Raw genomic sequence first — 22,277 nt, 5'->3', positions numbered from 1 at the left:
ATCCAAAACAACCACTAAATGGAGCTTGGTGTGAGATTGTTTCATCAAAAGCGTGTAACCTCTTTTTGGCCTTTTCACATTTAAAACAAATACAAAAATACACAGTAAATATATCCCAGTGACACTGAGGATGCATTAGGATCCATTGCTTATGCCACATTTAGAATTGGTCAGTGACCGTGTTGTAGCATTAACACAAATGCATCCTGAGCGCACCAAAAGGCAACATGTTCAGTATTTTAGTTTGTCTAACAAGACAATTAAAAAAAAACATGAATTACAGAAAACTCCAGTCATGAAGGCAGTGTGATGCTACGCTGCAGAAAAACATTAAGTGGACCTTGTGTTAATATCATTGTCAGTTTAGCACTTTAACACTAAACTCGGACAAAATTGTTGAAGCTGATTTAAGAGTTCCAGCTAAACTAATTTAAGAATGACATAAAATCAGGTTGTTCTTATTTTCTCTCAAAACAAAAAGCAAAAAAACATGATTTACAACTTAAATCTTTATTCGGTAATAACTTAGAAAGTGGAATTCAAATATAAAACTTGTTCACATTACAGCAGTTCAATCTTTCCAGTTTACAGTGTCACACAGCCAACACAAACATTCATTAAAATCTTAAACACAATTCCTCCCATGAAACAATAAAAATCATACATGACTGCAAATTCCACGCCCCGGTGCTACAAATGAGTCTTTCTTCATGCATACCTTTGAACCTCAAGGCCACTGATAAAACCATTTGTTCATAACCTGTTTCTGTCACATCAGATTTAAAAGTGTCTCAGTCCTTCTTGGCGTTCTTCTCTCTGCGTTTCTGTCTGGCCTCCGACACTATTTTGAGCAGCGACAGCAGAATGGGCACACACATGGGCAGGAAGAGCGGGATGTAGATGGCAAACTTTTGATCATCAGGAAAGTAGAGGAGGTGGAGAAGTGAGGGGTCAAAGAAGGCCCTCTCTGATGCCAAGATGGCCTCTTTACTGTACTGCAAAGCAAAGCCGAGGTTCCCGGCCTCCAGCTCAGCCACAGCCAGCTGCAGAGACGTGACGGCACTGGACACCTGAGGGACAGTGAAGACAATGACAGGTTGAATGCAACTGATGCAGTTTTTTTGCTGTCTTATTTGCCAGACACCTCATTTTACTTAAGTGGAAAGATGTGCACACCCACTGTCTTTACAAACTTGATAAAAGACGTACTGTTCCACTTTACTTTAAGATTTTTTCTTGCTTTTTGCCTTTATAGACAGGAGAGCCGTAAGAGTGAAAGGGCGAGAGAGAGGGAACGACACCCAGCAAAGGGCCACAGGCCGCAACCAACTCGACACGAGGAGACCCCGCTCAACTAGGTGAGCTACTGACCGGACTTACTGTACTATTTTAAGTTAGGGAAAATAAAACACTCATTAAGAGGCACCACAAAGACTTTTTATAAACGACTAAATCCCTTTCTTAAGCATATTAAAGAGAAAATCCAATTATCTGCTGTTCCGTAAAAAGGAACCTCACATAAAACAGCTCTCTCTGCCCTACTTTTTTTTTTTTAACATAAACATATCTGAAAGCATAACATTTTTTAAATTTAATTTCATTGTTTTGGTATCACTGTGTTTCGTTTGATTTTTCTTGAATTTTTTCTGTACATAGTATGTCATTGAATATATCATACAATATTGCATCACATCCCTCTAATAGTCTCTGATAAAATGACATACAGCGCCAAAAACTGCTTTTAAATCGTATGTGTGCAGCTGCAGCTATCTTATCCATGCTAATTGCTTTTTTGTGATATTTTTCATAGCTAGCTATCCGTGCAAGTCGATGACATCCCTAATTTCTTACCAACCACCTACTAAGGTCAGACTGGTCAGTAGTTTCTCTAACTGGGAGAAGAAGCTGAAAGTGAGGAGTACAACACCAGACCTGTTTGATTCGCTGAATAAATCCGAGATGTGGACAGCAAATTTAAAGGTCTGGAAAGAGGCTAATCAAATTCTATGTATGTTTTTTCTTTATTTCTTAATGTTATTCCCAGAAAAAAATATATCTGTTGTGACAGTGCGCCTTCATAAAATAATATAAAGTAAGTGGAGATTTAAATGATGATTAAATTGCAAACCAAGAACGCTAAAAGACTAAAAGAACACAAACATATGCCTTTATTATGTGCCTTTTATACACACTAATATATGCACAGAAAAAAGACAACACAGAATCCTACTGATGGTGCAGGTGTGGGTGCATTTTACCTGTTCAGCGATGTTGTCGTTGATAACAATGTTGCCTATCTGGTCCAAAAGCTGTGCCAGTGAGGTGATGGTGGTGGTTGCTGTTGCAACATTTTCCACACTCCGACTCCACATGAGACGGTCCAGCTCCCAATCAGCTAGTCCTGTGCTGCCGCACGGTGCCACCAGGAAGCCGGCAGGAGGGGTGGATGACTGCACTCCCAGCAACAGTCTGACAGGACATAGTGCAGGACATTTACCTTGTGTCTACAAGACAAGCATTGCCTGTCAAATCGTGAGTGTCCACTTACCGAAGCTGTGCAAGGAAGACTCCCATGACTCTGGCCATGTTGATGTTGATATCAATGGGGAATGCAGCCTCTGGTCCATAGAAACCATTAACATTATAGACCTTCAGAAACACGATTAATACACTGTTGTTTAATCAGCACTAAAAACAACAAATCAAGAGTGCAAAATCACTGCATTGCTAACAAACTATTATTAATATATAAAATGTTCACTTATAACAAGCTATATCATAGAATTAAGGCTACTGTCATCCAGTCTTAGATTATCTTACCATAATTCCCCCCCAACGTGGAGAATGAAACGCATTAGAGGGCACTTCCTGTTTCTTGTGGTCATGAATATAAAGGGGGGAGTGGTGGGCATCCGGGACGTACAGAAGAAAATTCAGCACCGGGTTGGAAGATGCAGCATTTGAACCTAAAAAACAAATGTGAAAAATATAAAGATATAAACACACAAATCAAAATCTGCATTCTAAAAACCTGTGTGTTTTATTTTACCCAGTCTGGCCTCCACGGGGTTGATGACATGTGCGAGGCTGTCAGAGTTGAGTGTGTAGGCGCTGCGGCTGCTGTCAAAGCGCGGGTTGACACCGAGCATCGCATAGTACAAGGTCTGTAAGGAGAAAATGTTTAGTAACACACAGCTGCTGAGTATGTTGGCATCGTGCACGTTAACACACTGGTACCTGAGAGTCAATGCTAAAATTGGCCACAGGGGCCAGTTTTGTTAGCAAAGGTTGGATGTAGGTCTGCACGGCACCCTCGATGTCCCAGTGTAGCCGGTGTGACTTTGGGTCTGGGTTCAACAGACTGAATGTTATCTCATAACCTAAAAAGAAGGTAAGAATAAGAGAAGTATTATTATATATTTGAAGTATGTAGTGACTGGAACAGAAATTAAATCCACTTTATAGCTGTGCTGAAACAAACCTGGGCTGGATTTAAAGGCTCTCATACTGTCAGCAATGCTCTCTTTGTTGCCAGGGCTCAGACGGACTCTGTCGCTGAGGGCCGCTGTGATGTCGGTGTGGCTAAAAGACATCACCTGCAGCACCTGCTTGATCCGAGGCTCCAGGTGAGCCAGCAATTGATCTAGCGTCTTACCCACTCTCATCTGGGCACCAATACGCAGCAGGGCTGTGCGTCGCTGACCGATATACACGTCCACATCCTGATAGGCATGAAGGTACAAGTCAATGCTAAGTATTAAATCAGAATCAGAATCAGATATACTTTAGTGATCTCTAGAGGGAAACTGTGGCTTGTTACTGTCGCTCTGATGCCAAGCATAGAGGATTACAGAAAGCAGAAATAACTTCCAGAACAAAATTTGTAAAAGAAAAAAATACAGGAATAATAAAAAACAATTAGCACTTGTATGTAAATATTTTTTTTAATAAGTATGTATAATGTGCTAAGTATTGTAAATATATAAAATAAAAAATATAAAGAGAAACAACTAGCAGTAGTATGTGAATATTTAAAATTGTAAATATGTATAATGTGCTGAGTGTGTAGAAATTTAAAACTTTGTCCCTTATGCTATAATGCAATGTATAAAAGTAGCATTAGTTAGAAATATAAAATATGTGTGTGTTGCTACAATGTGCAACAGATATATACACGAGTAAGAAGAACAATGAGAATATATACAATATACCCAACACGTATTATCTTCCTCTTATCCAGGTTGACACAAAGAGCTCATAAGATGTGCACAAAGTACTGTAATCATAAACAGTGATGGCATTGTATAATGGCTAGATTATATCTTCTTTTTGGTAGAGATTTAGCATATGAACAGACACATCTTGATGAAACACTAAGGTAATAAAATATAGGAAACTGTTAACAATCGCCAAACAGAATTCTTTAAAACTGAGAAAAAAAACAATCAAAAAAGTGAGTTTTACCTCAGGCAGAAGTGAGGACGACTCTGGGATTACATACACAACCAAGGAGCCACACGGACTCTCGCTGAGCGTGTGCAGAGACAGATCTGCCTCTAAAGACGGAGAACAAGAGAGACAGAGAAAAATGAATACCCATGGTCTCACACTGAGATCAAATATTAGCAGATTTGACAGGCAGACAACATCTCACCCGCAGCAGCGGGCTGGTTCAGGGCGTCCTCTTCCATGATTGTAGCTGTGCGGTACCTCGTCTCATACCTGTACCTCAAAGTTGTGTCCTCTGGAAAAAGCAGAATTTGAGACAAGAATTAAATCACAGTCTTCATAATTTGTAACCAACAGATCACAGACAGCATTAATAAATAAATTACCATCTACTGTGTGTTCCTCATCCTGAGTCTGTGTCAGCGGGACCTTCTTCTGTTGCTCTGGCGTCACCGTTCCACGTGCAAACACAACCTCCACATCAGCACTCAACTGGAGCTGTAAATAAAGAGAGCGGCATTTTAAAAAAGGTACACACCATAGATAACCTGTATATAAATATATACAGTCTATGATACATACATGTATAATACATGGAAGATAAAATGGATCAAAAGGTGGAGGACGTGTAATTTTACAGCAAGAAGCATAAACATACCTGCAGATTAGCCAACTCATTTATCTGACTGACTGGCAACCAGGCGCGGTACGTTTCAGTTGTTCGCCACCACAGAGGGACTCCCACGAGGATGACCACTGCTGCTATGGACAGAGCAGCCAGCTGGCCACGTCTACGCTCTGAGAGACATAACACAGACAGTAACAGATGAGCCTCAAGGCATTACATATGCAGTATAAATACACACATACATCAGTCTGATAATATAAACTGAAAATGAGCTGTTTATTCTGTGGCTTTGGTGGGCAGTTTTGCAGATCAATGCACAAGACTGTTTGATGGCCATGATAGATTTGTATGCATGCTTTGCATGGATGTGACAAATACTTAGATTTTTCACTAGATTAACCAAGACCAGTATTTTACACATCAACACTTTGTTATCTAACTTCCAGGAAAATGGCTCGATCATGATATGCAGTAAGTATCACATATACAAAATCACATATACAATGTTTTTTCTTTGTCTTGTTTTTATGGTTCACTTATAGCATATATTAACATACTTTTAAAGTCCATCCTTGTAGTAACTTCATTCATTTGTTCTTTTTGTGTTTTTATTGTTGTATAATTTGATTTTGTATTTTTGTTCTGTGTAGTCTGTTTGTAACTTATGTTGCTGCCTATCTTGACCAGGACACTTTTGAAAAGGAGATGTTTAACCTCAAGAGGGTTTTTTTCTGGTTATATAAAATTATGTTTATTATTTTTCAAAGTACAAAAATTGTACTGTAAATTGTACATTTACAATAATTACAATTACCATTGCCAAGGATTGAACTACGATTATGTATGTTTCGACTGAGCTATATTGTAGATAGCAGACCTACTCAAGACTTTATTAAACCATTAAGATGCAAAGTTTTTTATTCTTAGGGAGACAACATCACTTGGTCATCATGCAGTTAATTGTAATTGCAATACCTGGTTTCATTTGAAGTAGCAAAATACGGTATAAGGGAATTAAGGGGGTTTTCCTCTATTTGGAGGACATTCAGGAGCTCTAATCTTGTCGTTAATTATTGAGTTACACATTAATAATAGATACTATTGACATAAGGTGTCAAAAAACTACGAAAGCTTGGGGAGAGCATCATTGCTGCAACTGCTGGCGCAGCTAGCTAGCTGTTAGCTTCAGGTAGTCTTAAGAAAACAGCCTCGTGCTAGGGTCGCTACATGAGTTTAACGGGTTAAATATGCTCCAAAAAAACTACTGTTCACTTGTGTAGACTGGTGCAAATGCTGCTTTCTGTGGAAAGGAAATAATTAATAAAAAAATTCAGTTATGATGGGTATACTCACCCACTTCCGTGGTAGCCATTTCTGTCAATGAACTGAAGGGGTGCGTTTGTTGTTGGAACGCAGTCAGTCAAACGTCACATGACAGATATTAAACACAGTGCGGGCGGTTCATGTGGCTGTAAAACGACTGTATGTTGTGATCCAGATAAGACAACAGTTTGATTCAGATTTACCAAATATTGCAGTCAGTCTGCTCGCCCCAGAATACACAATGCGACAAGGCAGTTGACACGCAGCGAGGGACAGTTTCTGCTGGTCCCACGCGGTGATCATATCAAACGCACAAACACAATGTGAGGATATAGGAACCAGCGCCTCACGTGGTGGCTGTTTTTAAATGTTGGCCGAGATAATACTTTAAAAAAAAAAAATTAACTAAAAGCACAAATACTATACATTTTTCTACATCATCTTTTTCCACCCACAATCACCCTTTTAATCATCAATTTCTTTCTTCTCTTCTTTTTCTTTGACCATGTAATTTTTTTTCCACATCTAGTTTTTCTCCCTTATGTCCCTTCACAGGCTCTGTACAAATTAACACATTAATATGTCTAAAATACAATGCGAGCATTGAAATATAAACCCTTTGTCCCCTCACTGTAGATGTTAAGTGTTAAGACTACATACACCCTGAGGCTTCATGATGATCATATATTGCTCTGCTTTATACTGAGCAGTGTTTTCAATATTTTGTCCACATGGAAAGCTGAAATGTTCAGAGATGCCTGTACACTGGTGATAGCAGGTGCACATTCACACCTGGAAGCTGCCCAGTAAAACTACAGTGTTGACACTGAGCTGCTTAACTGGAGCAGCTGGGAGTTAGAGGATTGAGGTCAACTCAGCGGTGGCACTGCTCTTTCACCTTGCCTATCCAAATTTATCAAGCTGATCTCAGGATCGTGCTATTGATTTTCTGATGTAACTTTCACTGATGCAAGATTTAGCTGTCTTGTGTAACCAATACTGATTGTTTAAATGTTCCTTTATAGGTTGAGGACATTCTCTTACTGATGAAACAAAATAAACTCAAAAGTTGAGATTTGTGCTTCTCATGGATGATCTTACAGGATATGACACAATGCTGTAGATTCAACAATCAAATTGTTTATAAAGGAGTTAAAAGTGTAACACTGACATTTTTTTTCTGCAGAATGAGAATCCTACTTTCACTTTTGATACTCAAAGTAAATGTTGCTGATAATACTTAAATATTTTTTACTTAAGTAAACTTTTAAAGGCAGCACTTTTACTTAGAGTGTTTACACAATGTGATGCTGATGCCCAGGCTTCCCTCGCTGCCTTAATTATCACATTTTGAGGACCTTTATAGAAATTTACATGCTCAGTTCCCTCAAATTCAAGGACCTAACATGGCATTTTTTTGAGACAGGGATCAGGGTTAATCATTATTTTAAAAGTGAGATTTTTTAATGAGAAGTAGCAGTCTCTTCAGAAGCACACAATCAAAGAGTGCCTTAAATGTTTGGGCACTTTTCAGCTATGCTGTGTTACAGTCACTTTTGGGGAGTAACTCGTTTTATTGTAATAAAATCACTAGATAAACGTGACTGTACTCAGGTACAGTTACTTGGGGAAAAATGCAATTTAAATAGAAAAAAAATGGTTACATGCAAATATATTCCTTTCAGTAAAAAGTTTATATGAAGTGTAACATTAGCTCTGCTGCTTTGTATCTTTTCACAGGACAGGAATACCTTATTTTGGCATGATTCAGCTTTTTATGTCCAGTTTAGGATATTTGTTAGAGAAGTAATCAATAAATTACATTACTTTTATGAATAAAATAGTTACACAGGGACATAACAGTTTTAACAGAGTAACTATTAATCTGTAACCTATTACATTTTAAAAGTAACCCTCCTAACACTGGTTACAGGGATGGCCGACTATATTAAAATAACTTAGGTATTCTTCCACAAAATATATAAATTCAAGAAATGACCCATGTCTGTTAAATTTTGTTTCCCTCAAATACACAAAATATCAAGGATTTTAAGGACCCGTGAGAACCCTGGATACTTTCACGAGAGCAAAGGATCTTAATAATACACCTCTACTACTGTATTTAACTAATTCAAAGTAAAATTGGCTGAATTACACGACATGACAGAGAGCACTGCTTACAACAGTATTTAATGTGATATGAGAATGTTATTGGATGACAGTTCAAGTGACAGGAACACAGACTAAAATTTCTTCCAAAGATTAAAAAAAATAATGGGACAAATATTGGTAGCAATAATTCCACACAAAGAGATTGCTGCTAATTTTTAATGTTTATTTTAGTTTATTTTTCTCCACTATTTGACACACCGAGTGCTTCAAGAACAATATTGACATCACAAACATCACAGTATTCCAACACAGCAGTGACTGTTTCCCCCGCTGCTTGTCCCACGTATTGGTCCGCATTATATCAATAGAAACCATCTCCTCTTCCTGTGGGGCGGGCCGGGGGAATCAGGAGGGGGGAATAATGACACACAAGCATCACATAATATCGACACCTCCACACAACTGAATACATTAATTACTGTATGTAATTTAAAGATAATGTTATGCTGAGAACAGACACACAAGATGTTTCTCTGATTAGTGGTGATTAGAAGCGTGAGAACAGAAAGGTTAGGATGAGCTGTTAGGATGAATCCTGGTGTGTACTGGTTTATCACAGAGTGTCTCATGACCTCAGCTGGAGATACGGCTTTCTGAAAGATCTACGCACATTTGTACAGTCGCTCCGAAAAATCAACTCAATCTGAAAAGTCGTCACTGTTTGTCCCCTAACGGATGTGCTGATGCTAATAATCGGTTGGTCCCACTGTCAGGAAGGATGTTAGTTAACGCTTTACGAATGAGCCAACACTGTTCTGACAGAAGCAAAACGCCGACACACACACCTCCCTGCTTGGGAGCGGCTCAAGATATATCCTGTGGGGTAGATAGGAGCAGTAAAGAAGAGGCGTGAATTGAATACTGACTGATTATCTTGATCTACTGTTAAAATTCGGCAGCCTCTCGCTTCCTAACTCTGGCATTCCACGTCAGTCATAAATTGTCATAATTGTTAAGCAGGTCTGATTTGTTTGGTTAAATAGAAAATTAAAACAAGCCTGTTCCCTTCAGTACAGTAGTTTCACATTATATTTTTAAATACACATATCTAATCATGTCATTTTAATAACTGAACAACTCTAAAGTACAGTAGACAGCGCAGGCCTGTGATTGATGGAGGAGTGAGGGGGAATAGCAGAGCAGATATAAGACTATAACTAGGCCACAGCTGAGTGTGGTAGATGTTTAGTAGGCGTGGTTAGCCACGTAGAGGGATTGTCCTGCAGCGGCACCGCTTCCAGAGGACTCGTACTTGCCGAGTGCAGCCAGTCCGTTTGCCTGAAAAAAATAAACAAAAACATTAAACTATACAGCATGAAGGAACTTAGTTATAAAAGTGGGCGACATGACAGTTCCCATAAAGTGTAACATATCATTCTTGATCGCCCCCTGGTGTCCGTCTGTAGTATAGGTCATAAAGCCCGCCCCTCCACGTTAGTGAATGGGACATGGGTCAAACTAAAAACTCACCAAAAAAAGTAAAAGTACACACCAAATACATTTTTTCCAGAGATTGTTTCTGACACTGAAGGTAGTTCTCATCACCCTGTTTGTTCAAGTGTTTGTTTTTATGATAAGTTCGGTTTTAATGAGATATTCGATAATACAAAAAGGGGCTTTCCTGCCATGATTGACAGTTGTGACAGCCAATCCTTGCACTCCCATTCAGTGGAGCATCTCATGGTTGTTCGGACATCCATCTTTATCTACAGTGTATGTGTTTAGCTCTATGAGAATGTCTCTGATGTCTGACAGTTTTGTCTGACCTCAGCACGTTTGATGAACTCCTCAGTGGCGGCCTTCTCGTTGCTCAGTTCTCCTCTCCAGGCGTTCAGGGCGGAGGCCTGCAGGGCGCGGCCATAGGAGAAAGTCAGAGCCCAGGGCTTGGCGAGCGGGCAGGTGTTAATGGAGTTGAGGTTAATGCTGGCCTCTTCCTCAGACTGGCCACCTGACAAGAATGTCACTCCTGAGAAAATACAGAAATGAATAATGACACATTATTTATCTTTTCAAACATGATTTCAGACGACATTCAAGCCAGCGAAACGCAACTTACAGCCCATGAGTCAAACCTAATGACTTGCCAGCACTTTTTCTAATTTGCAATAAAAACAAATCGCATGGGATTTTTTTATACTTTAAGTGTAATTTAAGTGCCAAAGTGGAAAAAGCATTCAAAAAACCTAAAAACAAAAAGGTGGTGTCAGGGGAGGATTAATATATATATATATATAAGGCCGCCACTGAGGAGTTCAGGGCGGAGGCCTGCAGGGCGCGGCCATAGGAGAAATGGCTCCCAGAGAAAGCAAGTTGATTTCCCTGATTTAAGCCTTTAAACTCTATAAATGAAAATGATCTGGCTATCTTAATATCTGATGCTGGGACAAATACATTAATCTGACAATATATAACAATACATTCTCTTGCAATACATTACATGTTAATTCTCTACTTTATGGGTCCTAAAATCCCCAACAATTGAATTTAATTTTCAAGAAAGCACTGTACCGTAATTTGGCACTTATTATATGTAAAACAGAGGCAACATTTACATGGTACACCTCCAATTAATAAATTCTAATTAAATGCTAAGCTAACAAGGTTAGGTCAATTAAATACACAAATGGGATTTTTTCTCTACCGGCAAACATAAAATACAACCTTTACAGAACTGTTTCAAACAATAAATGGATGAGGATATACAGCACATATTTACTTTACTTTACATATATACTTATTCTAAAATAATGGAAATGTATAATTGAGTATTTACACAATATGTTATTGATACTATGGCAGAAGGTGTATTTTTAGATTATTAGATATTATTATTATAGTAGTTTTCAGTTAATATTTTGGGAGTATTTATTCCTTGTACAATACGCACAAATCATGTGGGTTACACCAAATTAAATTTTGTTTCTTATACATATCTGAGTCTCACCTGTGACAGCAGGAGGCACTGTGCGACGCAGGGCAGTGACGGTTGCCATGGCAATTTCCTCGCTGCTGTACTTGTTGGGGCAGGAGTGTCCGGCTGTGACCATGTTGGGTTTGAGCAGTGTCCCTTCCAGGTACACGTGGTGGTCTGACAGGGCTTTGTAGACTGCGGCGAGGACCTAACAGCACACAGGGAGATACATGTATGTTAAAAGACTGTGAGAGCAGTGCTGAAGTGTATTAAAAAGTATACTATAAAAAGTATACCCTGTAACTATACAGGGCATATACAGTGGTCCATGTTATATATTTAGATTTATATATATTATATATATATACATTGTCATCAGGAAATTACCTTCTCAGTGACGTACTGGCAACGCTTCAGGTCATGTTCTCCATCAGGAAGGATCTCAGGCTCCACAATAGGAACAATACCATTCTAGGAGACATTACAAAGTGTATGTTTAAAGGATAACTCAAACTCTTTTTATAGATACACCGTGCGTTGTTTTTGCAGTTGTGGGATTGGGAATAACATCTTTAACCTCATTAAAAAAACTTCCTCAGTAATCCCTCACACCAACCTGCTGGCAGATGCTGGCATATCGGGCCAGAACATTAGCATTCTCAAAGATGGCCAGTTCAGACGGCGTGGTGTCGCTGATCTTCAGCACGCTTCGCCACTTGGCGAAGTCTGCACCGTCCTTCTTGTACTGTGCGCAGCGCTCCGACAGCCCGTCCAGACCTGCACTCCAACACATACACAGAACCATCCATCAGAAACACAGCAGGGGTTTTGTGATGTTTGTGAGGCTTTGAGAGCGTGCGTTCCTAATGCCTCGTACCCTGAGTGGTGGTCTCTCCATTTGTTCCAGCGAGGGGCACAACACCTTTGTCCACCTGTAAAAAGGTAAGCAGATTTTTTTTGTCGTATATGAGATATAACACTAAAATTTAACTCACGTGCAGCAATTTATGCTTACGCAAAGTGGCATTCTTGGTTTACTATGACATGTAGAGCACCTGATACAAAATCTCACTGAATTTCACACAACCTTCCTAAATGCTCTTTCACCCAGTTTGTCCTCAGACACCCACCCATAACAGGAGATCAGGTTGTGTGTGTCTAAACATTCTGACAGCGAGTCTGTGTTTTCATACACAACGTAGGAGCCTCTCTAGTTTTACCAACCAAACAAATGATGACTCTGCATGCTGACCTGAAATACTTGGCTCTGGTATCATATCAACACTGTAGCTGTGGGGACATTCAGAGGCGAAGCAAAGAGCCACCAAATAAGGCAGAGCTTCTCAGACTCAAGTTTTAGCAGACTGAGATGAAGCCCAATATTTCCCGACTAGGGTTGTCTACGCTGGAGGTTCAAATATGATTAAAGTTGTAGAATACAACATTGAGCTTGGGGTACCTTGATCCCGACGACAATCCCGCGGTCTTTGATGAGCTTGGCGAAGGAAGTGCCGTCGTCTGTGTTCTGGTAGAGGGTTTCATGGAAGAAGATGACCCCTCCGATGCAGCTGTCGATGCGCTGGTCGGCTGTGAAGAGCAGCTGGCGGTAGCGACGCCTGTTCTCCTCTGTGTTCTCAACCCCGATGGGGTTCAAACGCTTCGCCATGCTGCCTATAGACAACATACACACACAGGTATTCAGTTATGACCCAAATTAAGACAGATTTGGGCCCAATTCCATTACCTATTTTTACTGCTACCCGTTGGTTTTGAGTGCCCTTTCGCACCTCGAAACAGAGTTACAAGGGGAAGAGGTCTGAAATTGTCCCCTGTGGAATGGGACAACCCTCAAGACCCTGATGCATCATCAGTATCGCCATTGACAACAGTGGCATTTACAGATGCAACTGCTGCAATAATGGTACTAACACAATAACATCTGCCATTTATCTGAAGGAGAAAGACGGATATTAAAGGAGCAGTTGACAAATCCAGCAACTTCACTGCTTGACAAGGGCTGCAAAATTAATCAAAATATTATAAAAATAGCCATTTGCAATATCCAAATCACATGAGCTGCAGTTTTTTTGTTTGTTTTTTGTTTTGATAAAGGTAAAACGCAATTTATTTTTTCATATTATGCAGCCCTACACCAGGCATCATATGCCATCGAGTGAAGACAAAGAAAGAATTATTTATTGTCACATGTACATTGTAGAGCAAAATTTATACTCCGTATTTAACCCATCCTCTACGGGGCAGTGAGCGGCACATGCAGCACTCAGGGACCAACTTCAGATATTCTGCCAACGTCTTAGTCAGGAGCACCGACAGTAGGGGGGATTCGACATGCAAATATGTTAAAATATCCGATTGTCATGCACAAATCTGCAATAACACCGTAACATTAACTGGATATTATTAAGAAGAGGACCGTAATGCACTGAAACAAGGGTTAGGGTTGGGGCCATGTAGCACTAACACTTTGCCCTGGAGGAGTAGGAGCTAAGTGTTAGGGGCAAGGGATGTATTAGGACTGAGCCCTGATGAACAGTGGAAGAGCAGTATGAATGATTTTGTGATTCTTATATTTCGGTCATGTTGTTTCCCTAGCATGTGGAACTTCACAGAAATGATCTTATTGTTATACTTTTGCAACCCCACACACACACACGCACACACACACACACACGCATACCGGTGGATTCATCAGCTGCGAGGATGCCCTTTCCTGGAGCAACTATCCTCTGAGCGATGTCCTGCAGCTCCTTCTTCTGCTCGGCAGTCAGCGCGGGATACTGGTGAGTCATGGTGGCTGAAAGAGAGAAAAAGCCATGAGGAGGTCACATTGTTTCATGGTGTGTCGGCCTGGAAAACTACCCAGTCCTGGCCTCTTTCATTTGTCCCTCTATTGTCCACAACATGGCTACCTCTCTGCAGCACTGTGCTCTTCCCTGTGAGTGCAAGAGCATGGATGAAACTGACAAAAATCCTACAAGATGGCACCCCAAATTACACAATCCTAGGACCCAGCATGTGTGTAAGATGTGATAAAACCAGTGACTATGAGCAGAAGATGCACTTCCAGCTTCCGGCAAGAAAATAAGAGCCAGGTATAAACAGACAGCAGCTGATATTTTTACCATCTGGAGTTAGATATGACTATTAATTCAAAGAAGAAAATTCTCTTTGATATGTTGCCTGGACATATTGGTGGCAGCAGCAGCGGCAGCAGCACTGTCACGATGTGCGAACATGCACACACACTCTTCAAACCAGATTATTTTGTTCTCTATTCCCTTCATCACTCTGCCGTAAATAAGCAGTTACATAACCCCCTCCCCACCCCATTCGAAGTACAGAAGACAGAGAGGGAGCGATTATGTAACGCAGCTCCTATACACTCTGCTGCCAGTCCTCATTATAGCCGCAGGAATGGATGCAGCACGGTTCGTTTCGCTCTCCTCAGCAACACTCGTCCTTTTCCTGGTTCCCCTAATGACATTAAATCTCTCTTTGTGCACCGCACATATAAATGCATTTTATTTCTTTGCCTTCAAACCTCCTGTCGTGCTCACTGAGGCACGCTGCTGGACGGATACAAGATGAGCACGTGTGAGATTTGTAGATTCCCGTTTTCACACATCACTAAAACGCATCACTCCAACTAATGCAGGCTGCTCCAGGGAACAGGCTGTGACTTCTCTCTCTGGTCGACTGCACCGGGTGCCAAGCCACTCCCAACAAATGACGTCACTGGTTATAGCTTTGTTTAACATCACAAGTACAACATGTGCTGCGATATTGGATCAGCTATAGATCAGCTGATGGGTGGAAGCTGCTTCTTCAGTGACAAATATCAACCAAGGATAGAGTGTTTAGTCACGACAGAAAGAGGGGCATCCTATAATAATAGGAGCGTTGGCATAGTTCAGCATTAAACTGACCAGTGGACTCCCAACTGAGGCTGGTTTGCTGCAGCAGGACGCTGCCTGACATTCCTTATATCCTTTGAGTTAATCCTCAGCTTAAAGCTATGAGATAACAACCTTTAGAGCACACACACACACACAGGCCTCTCTAAAAAAAACAGTGTGTAGATACCACAATACAGAAGTCACTGCTCATAGTTAAATTCTACATGCAGGTGAAATTAAAGAGGCCAGGTCTGCAGGGGACGATGCGTCCCCTGTGGGGAACAGTGTGTCCAAAAGAGCACAACGTGCGTGCAGATCTCTGCAGAGAATAAAAGAGGATATTTACACTTGATAAAGGCCAACCCAAGGGCAAAGGCATGAAGTGTGGGGCTTCAGTTTGTTTATGCGCGCACAGCCCTGCTCCACTGTTAGCCAGACAAAACTCATGCTCAGCAAATACCCGCTATCTTTTGTGAAGCACCTGCGTGTCTCAACAAAACATTTTCACCGTGCACTGCGGCTGGCTTTCTGCTGAAGAAACATTGCAAAATACTTTGGAGGGCGACGTGAAATATACATTTTATGCAACATTCTGTTAAATACAAAGGAAAGTTACCAAATGCGTGACCTTTTAAAAGGAAACTGTCTGAAACAAAAATGTCCTCTTTTCAATAGGAAATATGGAGCTGAGCGTCACAATGACGCCTGGAACTGTTTCCGATCACACATCTTTTACGTCGCCCGAAGGCACAAAAGAGGACCTTGAGGAACAATGTCCTACCACGAGCATGTGACCTGCCTCTGATATATGATCAGCCTGGAGCAGGTAGTGGTACCTATTTAGACACCTTTCTGTTTCTTTGCACATTCGGTCAATTGGCAGACAAATCAGTCCGATTAATAAATATCCAAAAAGTGATGCTGTGGGAGACATTATGAACCAAAAATATCTCGGCTATGTAAAGCATCAACTGTGAATGCCAGGCTTTGTTGTCAGCCTGTGCTCTCAGAGTCAAAGACCGGTTTATTTTGTGGGAACAACACAAAGCTTCAGTGTGTCCTGTAAACTCAATTCACCTGCAGCAGGCACAAGCACTGAGAATGGAACAAACTAAAATAAAAAAAACCGAATAATTTACAAGATCATATAAGTGAAGTGTGAGGAGTTTTATCCATTAATGAAACAAAAAGTAATCTCTCTAAAACCAGTGACTGATTGACTGGCTGAATAATTAAGTATTCTGCACTACACTTAATATCCTTAAGTGGTCTACAAAGAGAGGCATCACTGCTTCAGAGAAACTTTAAAAAAAATAGTTTGAGGCATTTTAAATCCTGTATGCTGTGAAAACTAGAAATTAACCACTCCAAGCTCCAACAGTGAAACAATTTCGCCATTTAGTTACAAAATAGAGCAACGCTAACTGTAAAGATATATCGATGTAATACCAACATCTACTAACAGATGGACTGCACCTGGCACTGCTGGATGAGTGACGGTGATTAGTTTAGACATAAGTCCTTGTCCCCTGCAGTGTTTTATAGTGGAGCCGCCCCACCTCTCCTGAAATAAACAACGCCTCCACTAATGTCAGAGGACATTATTATATTTTGATGAAATATATTACATGGCAAATCAAGCTTCAGGGGGAAATCAAGCAGTGGTGCTGCAGCAAAAGCCACATATTTCATGAGTGAGGTGACTGTTCAAACCATAGACTGAATATAGAGATGGACGACTCGTCTCCACTTCACCAAAAAATTGAGCCAAAATATCCCGGATATGGCTGCTGTCATCTAACGCTGGTGACGTCATTTGGAGCAAGAGCCCGTATCGGGAGATGGAGCTGCAGTATCAATCATAGCTATCAATCATGACGTCACACCCCCTTTTAACAGCACCAACGAGTAATTAAAACCAAACCTATCAGAGAAACGAACGCCTGAACGTACAGCAGCGTGAAGAAATACCTAAAACGACAGAAACCATCTTTGGGGGAAATTTATTTGGTGTGTACTTTGATTTTTTTAATTTGGCCCATGTCCCATCTGCTAACACAGAGGGGGTGGGGCTTATGACGTACACTGCAGCCAGGCACCAAGGGGTGATCGAGATGTTTTGGCTTCACTTTAGTGAAGCTGTCATGCCTTCTATATTTATATACAACCTATGGTTATAAATCTTCATGCACCAACTGCTGTAGTATTTGTCTAATGTGATATATGATAGAACTAAAAAATACATTATTTTCTGGTAGCCTCTTAATCTCTTGAGATAACAGAGGAATGTATGTTTCTGTTTGCTCAAGGGCACTGCAGCAGCACAAACATATAAATGCTTGTTTTACGCATCATCTTCCTTATCCGCAAAAATGCACCCTGCTGCAAAAATGTCACTCTGACATGATCTGAAGTAGCAAGCTTCTGGTGCCTTCATCACGCACTATCACTGGTGACAGGGTTGATCCTCCAGACAGAGCTGCACCGTGTGCATCATCAGTTATCTTCTGATGAAGGACATCACTGCATGATTTGACATCTGAAGCTTTTAAAAAGCACTTCACCGTGACAGGCGGTATGTTTTTAAAATGGGCACAAAAATATATTTCGGAATAATTTCTGTTAAAATTAGGCAGTCCTAACAGGAGGAAATTTGAGAAATGTGTAAGGGGCAAATGGAGAGACAGCTGGTTATTAAGCGGACATATTATTGGTTAGTTGTCCCTACATCGTGTCCGTGATTTTCAGTCCAGCCTGTTGCACAGTGGTCGGCCTCAACACCACTTCTGCACTGCGACATCAAGATGCAACAGCCAACTCCCTACTGTGGCGTCATGCAGAACTACTCCAAACTAACCATTGCTAAATGTTTAATAGTATCATCAATAAACATCAGTCAAATGCAGTGCACAGCAAAAACACCTCAGACCAGCATTACAGGTAAAAAAGATGACAGTAAAATTCACATTTACCGTTTTACATGTTGATACAACTACTTAATTCAAGTTTAATCAGAATGTATTTCAACCCAGTCATCATACATGTGGTGCTTCAACCTATTTTAAGCTCTTACCTTAAAAAGGACAGGTTGATTATTAGATCATGCTACAATAATAAATCAATCCTCTGTAAAACTGATGCTGCACAGACTCACTTACCGATCCAGGATGCAGTTAGGGACCACAAACATAAATATCAAAATCAATCCAGAATCTACTTCTAAAGCAACCATGCAGCAACAGGTCTTTCTGAAGCATTGCTGCAAGCATTTAACTTCTACAGATTTTGAAGCGTGCATTTTATATTGCCTAATTTTTATAGGACTGTAGGCAGAGATCTGTAACATTTATTGGTAGTTAATATTATAATAAGCATGCGAGCGAGGAGAGGATAGAAGAGAAAATATGTTATATTTCTTGTTTCTAGGTGACATTGCTTTGTCTGTATCATTATCACCATCTGGAGGTGTACCCACCTTGTTTTTTTTTCTCTACATTGCAAGCTGCGTTAGCTTTAAAGGGATGAAACGGCTCCTGCGGGGCAGCACTACTCAAAGGTAAAAAGCCTGCTTGGGCTGCTGTGTCTTGTTACCAGACGGGCTGCTGGCCTTGGCGTTGATGCACGCTCCTGTGTTTGGGCTGTTTCTATCCACAGGCCTTGATCCAGCAGAGCTAGCGGGAGCACTGTTTCCCATGCAGCTCTCTGACACAAGAGCCTATGGCAGACGTCAAGGCTGCGTGCATTGCAGTTCAGAGAGACACTGGTGAAAATGTGAAGATTGCACTAGGTGACATTTCCCTTTCAGACACAGATAAACTGAACTCTTTTTTTTAAAAAATCTTAGTGATCTGGATAGATTTTGGGGTTGCCAGTGCACACAGAGTTTAAGGTTAAAGAAATGATAGCGGTAAAAGCGTGGTTACAGTGAAATCTGTTCATTACACATTAAACTAAATCATAATATATGTTATATTCTCTATATTATGAGATTTGCATTCAGCCTGACTGTACAAACAGCCTAAATTCATGTATGAACCTCCATGGTTGCTCTATATTCTAGAGCTGAAACGATAAATTGATTAATCAATGAGATTATTATGTAAATGTATTGATCATTACAGCCTTTTTTTTTTTTTTTAAAAAAGAACATTTCACTGTTTCTAGTAAATAATATTAATTAAATATCAATAGATATTTAAATACAGCCCTCATATTATCTCAGAGCCCATATTGAAATTGCTTGTTTTGTCTGAATAACAGTCCAAAACTCAAATATACTCAGTTACACAAGACCATGAAATCCAGCACATATTCACGTTTGTGAGAACTGAATCAAAATATGTGATGTTCTAGTGTTATGCTTAAGAGATGAGGAATAACTGTACTGATAAATTGATACATTTTCTTTTAAACATTTAGTTCCCAGTACAGTAGTATACAGTAGTATGGTGTAGTAACGGTGTACTCCTCCTGCCCCGCCTCCCATCACATCAGAGGTGGTCTACGTGCTCAGGGACAGATACACACTCACAGGCACTGACACTGCTGCCTCTATGATTCATCACCGGCATTTACACACATTTACACGATTTAACGCGTAAAATCACAGGATGTGTTGACTGAAACAGAAAGCAGACGCAACAAGGTCTTTTCTGACCACTTTCATCCTTTGAAGGTCATCATTTTTTACGCACTTCCTGTTGCGTATTTCGACTGTGGGCTAAAATATGCGACTTTGCATTTAAAAAAAAAAAAAATCCTAAAAAAGGGAGTACTTTAATGTCTTAATGTCGAAGGAGACGACGATAGAGGAGCAACAAGTACAAACGGTGCTGCTAATTTACGGCTAACTAGCTAGGAAGATACAGTTAGCTTTAGAGCAGCATCATCATCATCATCGTATTTTCATCTTTCTGTTATTAATAGCAGGTGAACGGTTTGTGAAGCTGTAGTATTGATTGAGTAAGAGTCGTTTCTTACCTGCAGATGGGTGTCTGGGCACAGAGAGAGCAGGTGAGCAGGGTGCGGAGGATGCGGAGAGGTCTCCTGTTTCACTGCTGCAGCGCAACGTGACCCTTTACAAAACGCTCGAGCCGGGGGCGGGGCTCTCATCCGCGCATGCGCAGGACAGCATCACAGCTCCGTGCGATTGCAGCATGATTCTGCATCTTTGTAGGAAACAGGACAAGATGTGAAAAGTTTTAAATATGAAGCTTTTTTTTTTTTTTTAATCTCAATTTAAAGCTTAATTTTGAGAAAACAGATGATTGATCATGATCATGTAGTGTTAAAATCAAATTAAGTAGCCCCAAAACTAATAGTTTTGAAGTTTTTTTTAGATTTTTATGGGTACAACAGGTTTGTCTTTTTTTCTCCTCTAAAAAGAAATCGAAGGTCTCAATCCAGATATATATATTTAAAAAAAACCCAGATATCCTACTTATAGATGTTTATGATGGTAAAATGGATTATGAGATATTTGTATAAAGGGTATCTGATGAATAAAAACTCAATATGCAGTTGCAGCCCATGTTAGAAAAAGAGATGGAAATAAGGTGTGGCTACACGATTAGAAAACTCAGCATAGCCTACTGCTACCAGTTCTCTGACATGTAGAGATTTTTGTTGGAATCAGATTCGGTTTTTGAACAGAAATGCAAATACAACCCTGTGCTCTTGTCTAAAGGAATGGGATTCAATACTGGTCGACTACATTTTTGGACTGCATGTATTAAGTCTTTTAGGGGGTAAAGGGGCCATCTAAAGTAATACTGGGGTTTGATATTGCTGTTCTTTGTGTAGTGATATCCACCTCATGATTATCTTAATGGCTGCAAGTTTAATTGAAGTTTCCCCATTCAGAAAATCCTCCTTATTAATGGCCTTTTACAGCACTGTCAACCCTTTATACTCTGTGGAAAAAATGACTTGCACCCTTTGATTACAGAAAGTAAAAAGTTAAAAAATACTGGTTGAAGATTGTATTTTTAATCTCAGAAAAAAAGGCACTTTCTTTTACTATTAAATTCTTTATTTCAACTCTTTATTTACAGTATTACGGTGCAATGTCGACTGTTCAACCCATGGCCTCCCTCCAAACTTCTGTTACATTTAAAATGATAAAATAATAGTCTGTAGGTTGATGTAACAGACTGCAATTTCTTTTTTTTTTTTGTGGCAGACTTGGTCTACTGAAATATAACTATTGTAGCTCTCAGAGAATTGTACATAAAATACTTTAGTGGTGGAAGAAGTTTTCAGATGCTTTACTTGAAAAAAGTAGCAATACCATAATGTGCATGAGCATGGGATCATTTATAAATTATATTGTATTACTGATGCATTAACATTTAAGACGCATTTTAATGTTCAAGCTGGTTGAATTAAAGCTCATTTTAACAACAGTATACTGCTGGATATTTTAATGCACTGTGAAACAAGGCATCATATTTTATATATTGATTCTAAATAATCAACTAGTAACTAAAGCTGTCAAATAAATATAGCTAAAGTAAAAAGGACAATACTTGTCTCAGAAATGTAGTAAAGTAAGTGCACACTTAAGTAAATGTCCTCTGCTGGATACTGTATAAATGTCATTTCTCAACCAAACAGGCACACAATGTTTCTCCAAAAACAATGTGGTGTAACTGATATGAACAGTGAAGCAATGTCCCGCTGTCTTCAAGCCGTCTTACTCAGACAAAACATCCAAATCAGCAGGTTGCTGTCCAGGAGGAGTTTAATTTTCTATCTGTGCTACATGGCAATTACAAAAATACATTGTAACATGACATATAACATCAAATAGCATCCAAAATAGTCATATAAACTTTATAAAGAGGAATTTATAAATAAGCATTTTGGTGACAAAAAA

General features: G+C 39.9%; 2 protein-coding genes across 2 annotated transcripts; both read right to left on the bottom strand.

Moving 5' to 3' along the window:
* Positions 1-494: 494 nt before the first annotated feature.
* pigs (phosphatidylinositol glycan anchor biosynthesis, class S) lies at positions 495-6,685 on the bottom strand. Its single transcript, XM_042499219.1, has 12 exons — positions 6,431-6,685; positions 5,108-5,247; positions 4,836-4,947; positions 4,655-4,744; positions 4,465-4,556; positions 3,482-3,722; positions 3,238-3,380; positions 3,050-3,164; positions 2,821-2,966; positions 2,549-2,649; positions 2,259-2,469; positions 495-1,070 (listed from the first exon to the last, which is right to left on the bottom strand). The coding sequence occupies exons 1-12, from the start codon at positions 6,447-6,449 to the stop codon at positions 792-794; spliced, it is 1,689 nt and encodes a 562-aa protein (XP_042355153.1). The 5' UTR covers positions 6,450-6,685; the 3' UTR covers positions 495-791.
* A 2,036-nt stretch (positions 6,686-8,721) lies between these two features.
* On the bottom strand, positions 8,722-20,488 carry aldocb (aldolase C, fructose-bisphosphate, b). The gene is made up of 9 exons (XM_042498950.1): positions 20,381-20,488; positions 14,182-14,298; positions 12,943-13,154; positions 12,361-12,415; positions 12,100-12,260; positions 11,871-11,954; positions 11,517-11,691; positions 10,339-10,538; positions 8,722-9,850 (listed from the first exon to the last, which is right to left on the bottom strand). The coding sequence occupies exons 2-9, from the start codon at positions 14,291-14,293 to the stop codon at positions 9,758-9,760; spliced, it is 1,092 nt and encodes a 363-aa protein (XP_042354884.1). The 5' UTR covers positions 14,294-14,298; positions 20,381-20,488; the 3' UTR covers positions 8,722-9,757.
* Positions 20,489-22,277: the final 1,789 nt, after the last annotated feature.

This window comes from Plectropomus leopardus, chromosome 13 (assembly GCF_008729295.1).
Source record: "Plectropomus leopardus isolate mb chromosome 13, YSFRI_Pleo_2.0, whole genome shotgun sequence".
Classification (NCBI taxonomy): Eukaryota; Metazoa; Chordata; class Actinopteri; order Perciformes; family Serranidae; genus Plectropomus; species Plectropomus leopardus.
The sequence above is the reverse complement of the archived record's forward strand: the minus strand, read 5'-3'. Positions and strand labels throughout refer to the sequence as shown.

Bases quoted from the DNA above. Each gene is read 5' to 3' on its own strand.
- aldocb (XM_042498950.1), bottom strand. From the start codon at position 14,293: ATGACTCACCAGTATCCCGCGCTGACTGCCGAGCAGAAGAAGGAGCTG. The intron at 12,261-12,360 runs GTACGAGGCATT...GTTGGAGTGCAG, and splicing joins TGGAGAGACCACCACTCAGG to GTCTGGACGGGCTGTCGGAG. The intron at 11,955-12,099 runs GTTGGTGTGAGG...AATGTCTCCTAG, and splicing joins ATGCCAGCATCTGCCAGCAG to AATGGTATTGTTCCTATTGT.
- pigs (XM_042499219.1), bottom strand. The intron at 4,948-5,107 runs GTATGTTTATGC...CTTTATTTACAG, and splicing joins ATGAGTTGGCTAATCTGCAG to CTCCAGTTGAGTGCTGATGT. The intron at 3,165-3,237 runs GTACCAGTGTGT...TTCTCCTTACAG, and splicing joins ATTTTAGCATTGACTCTCAG to ACCTTGTACTATGCGATGCT.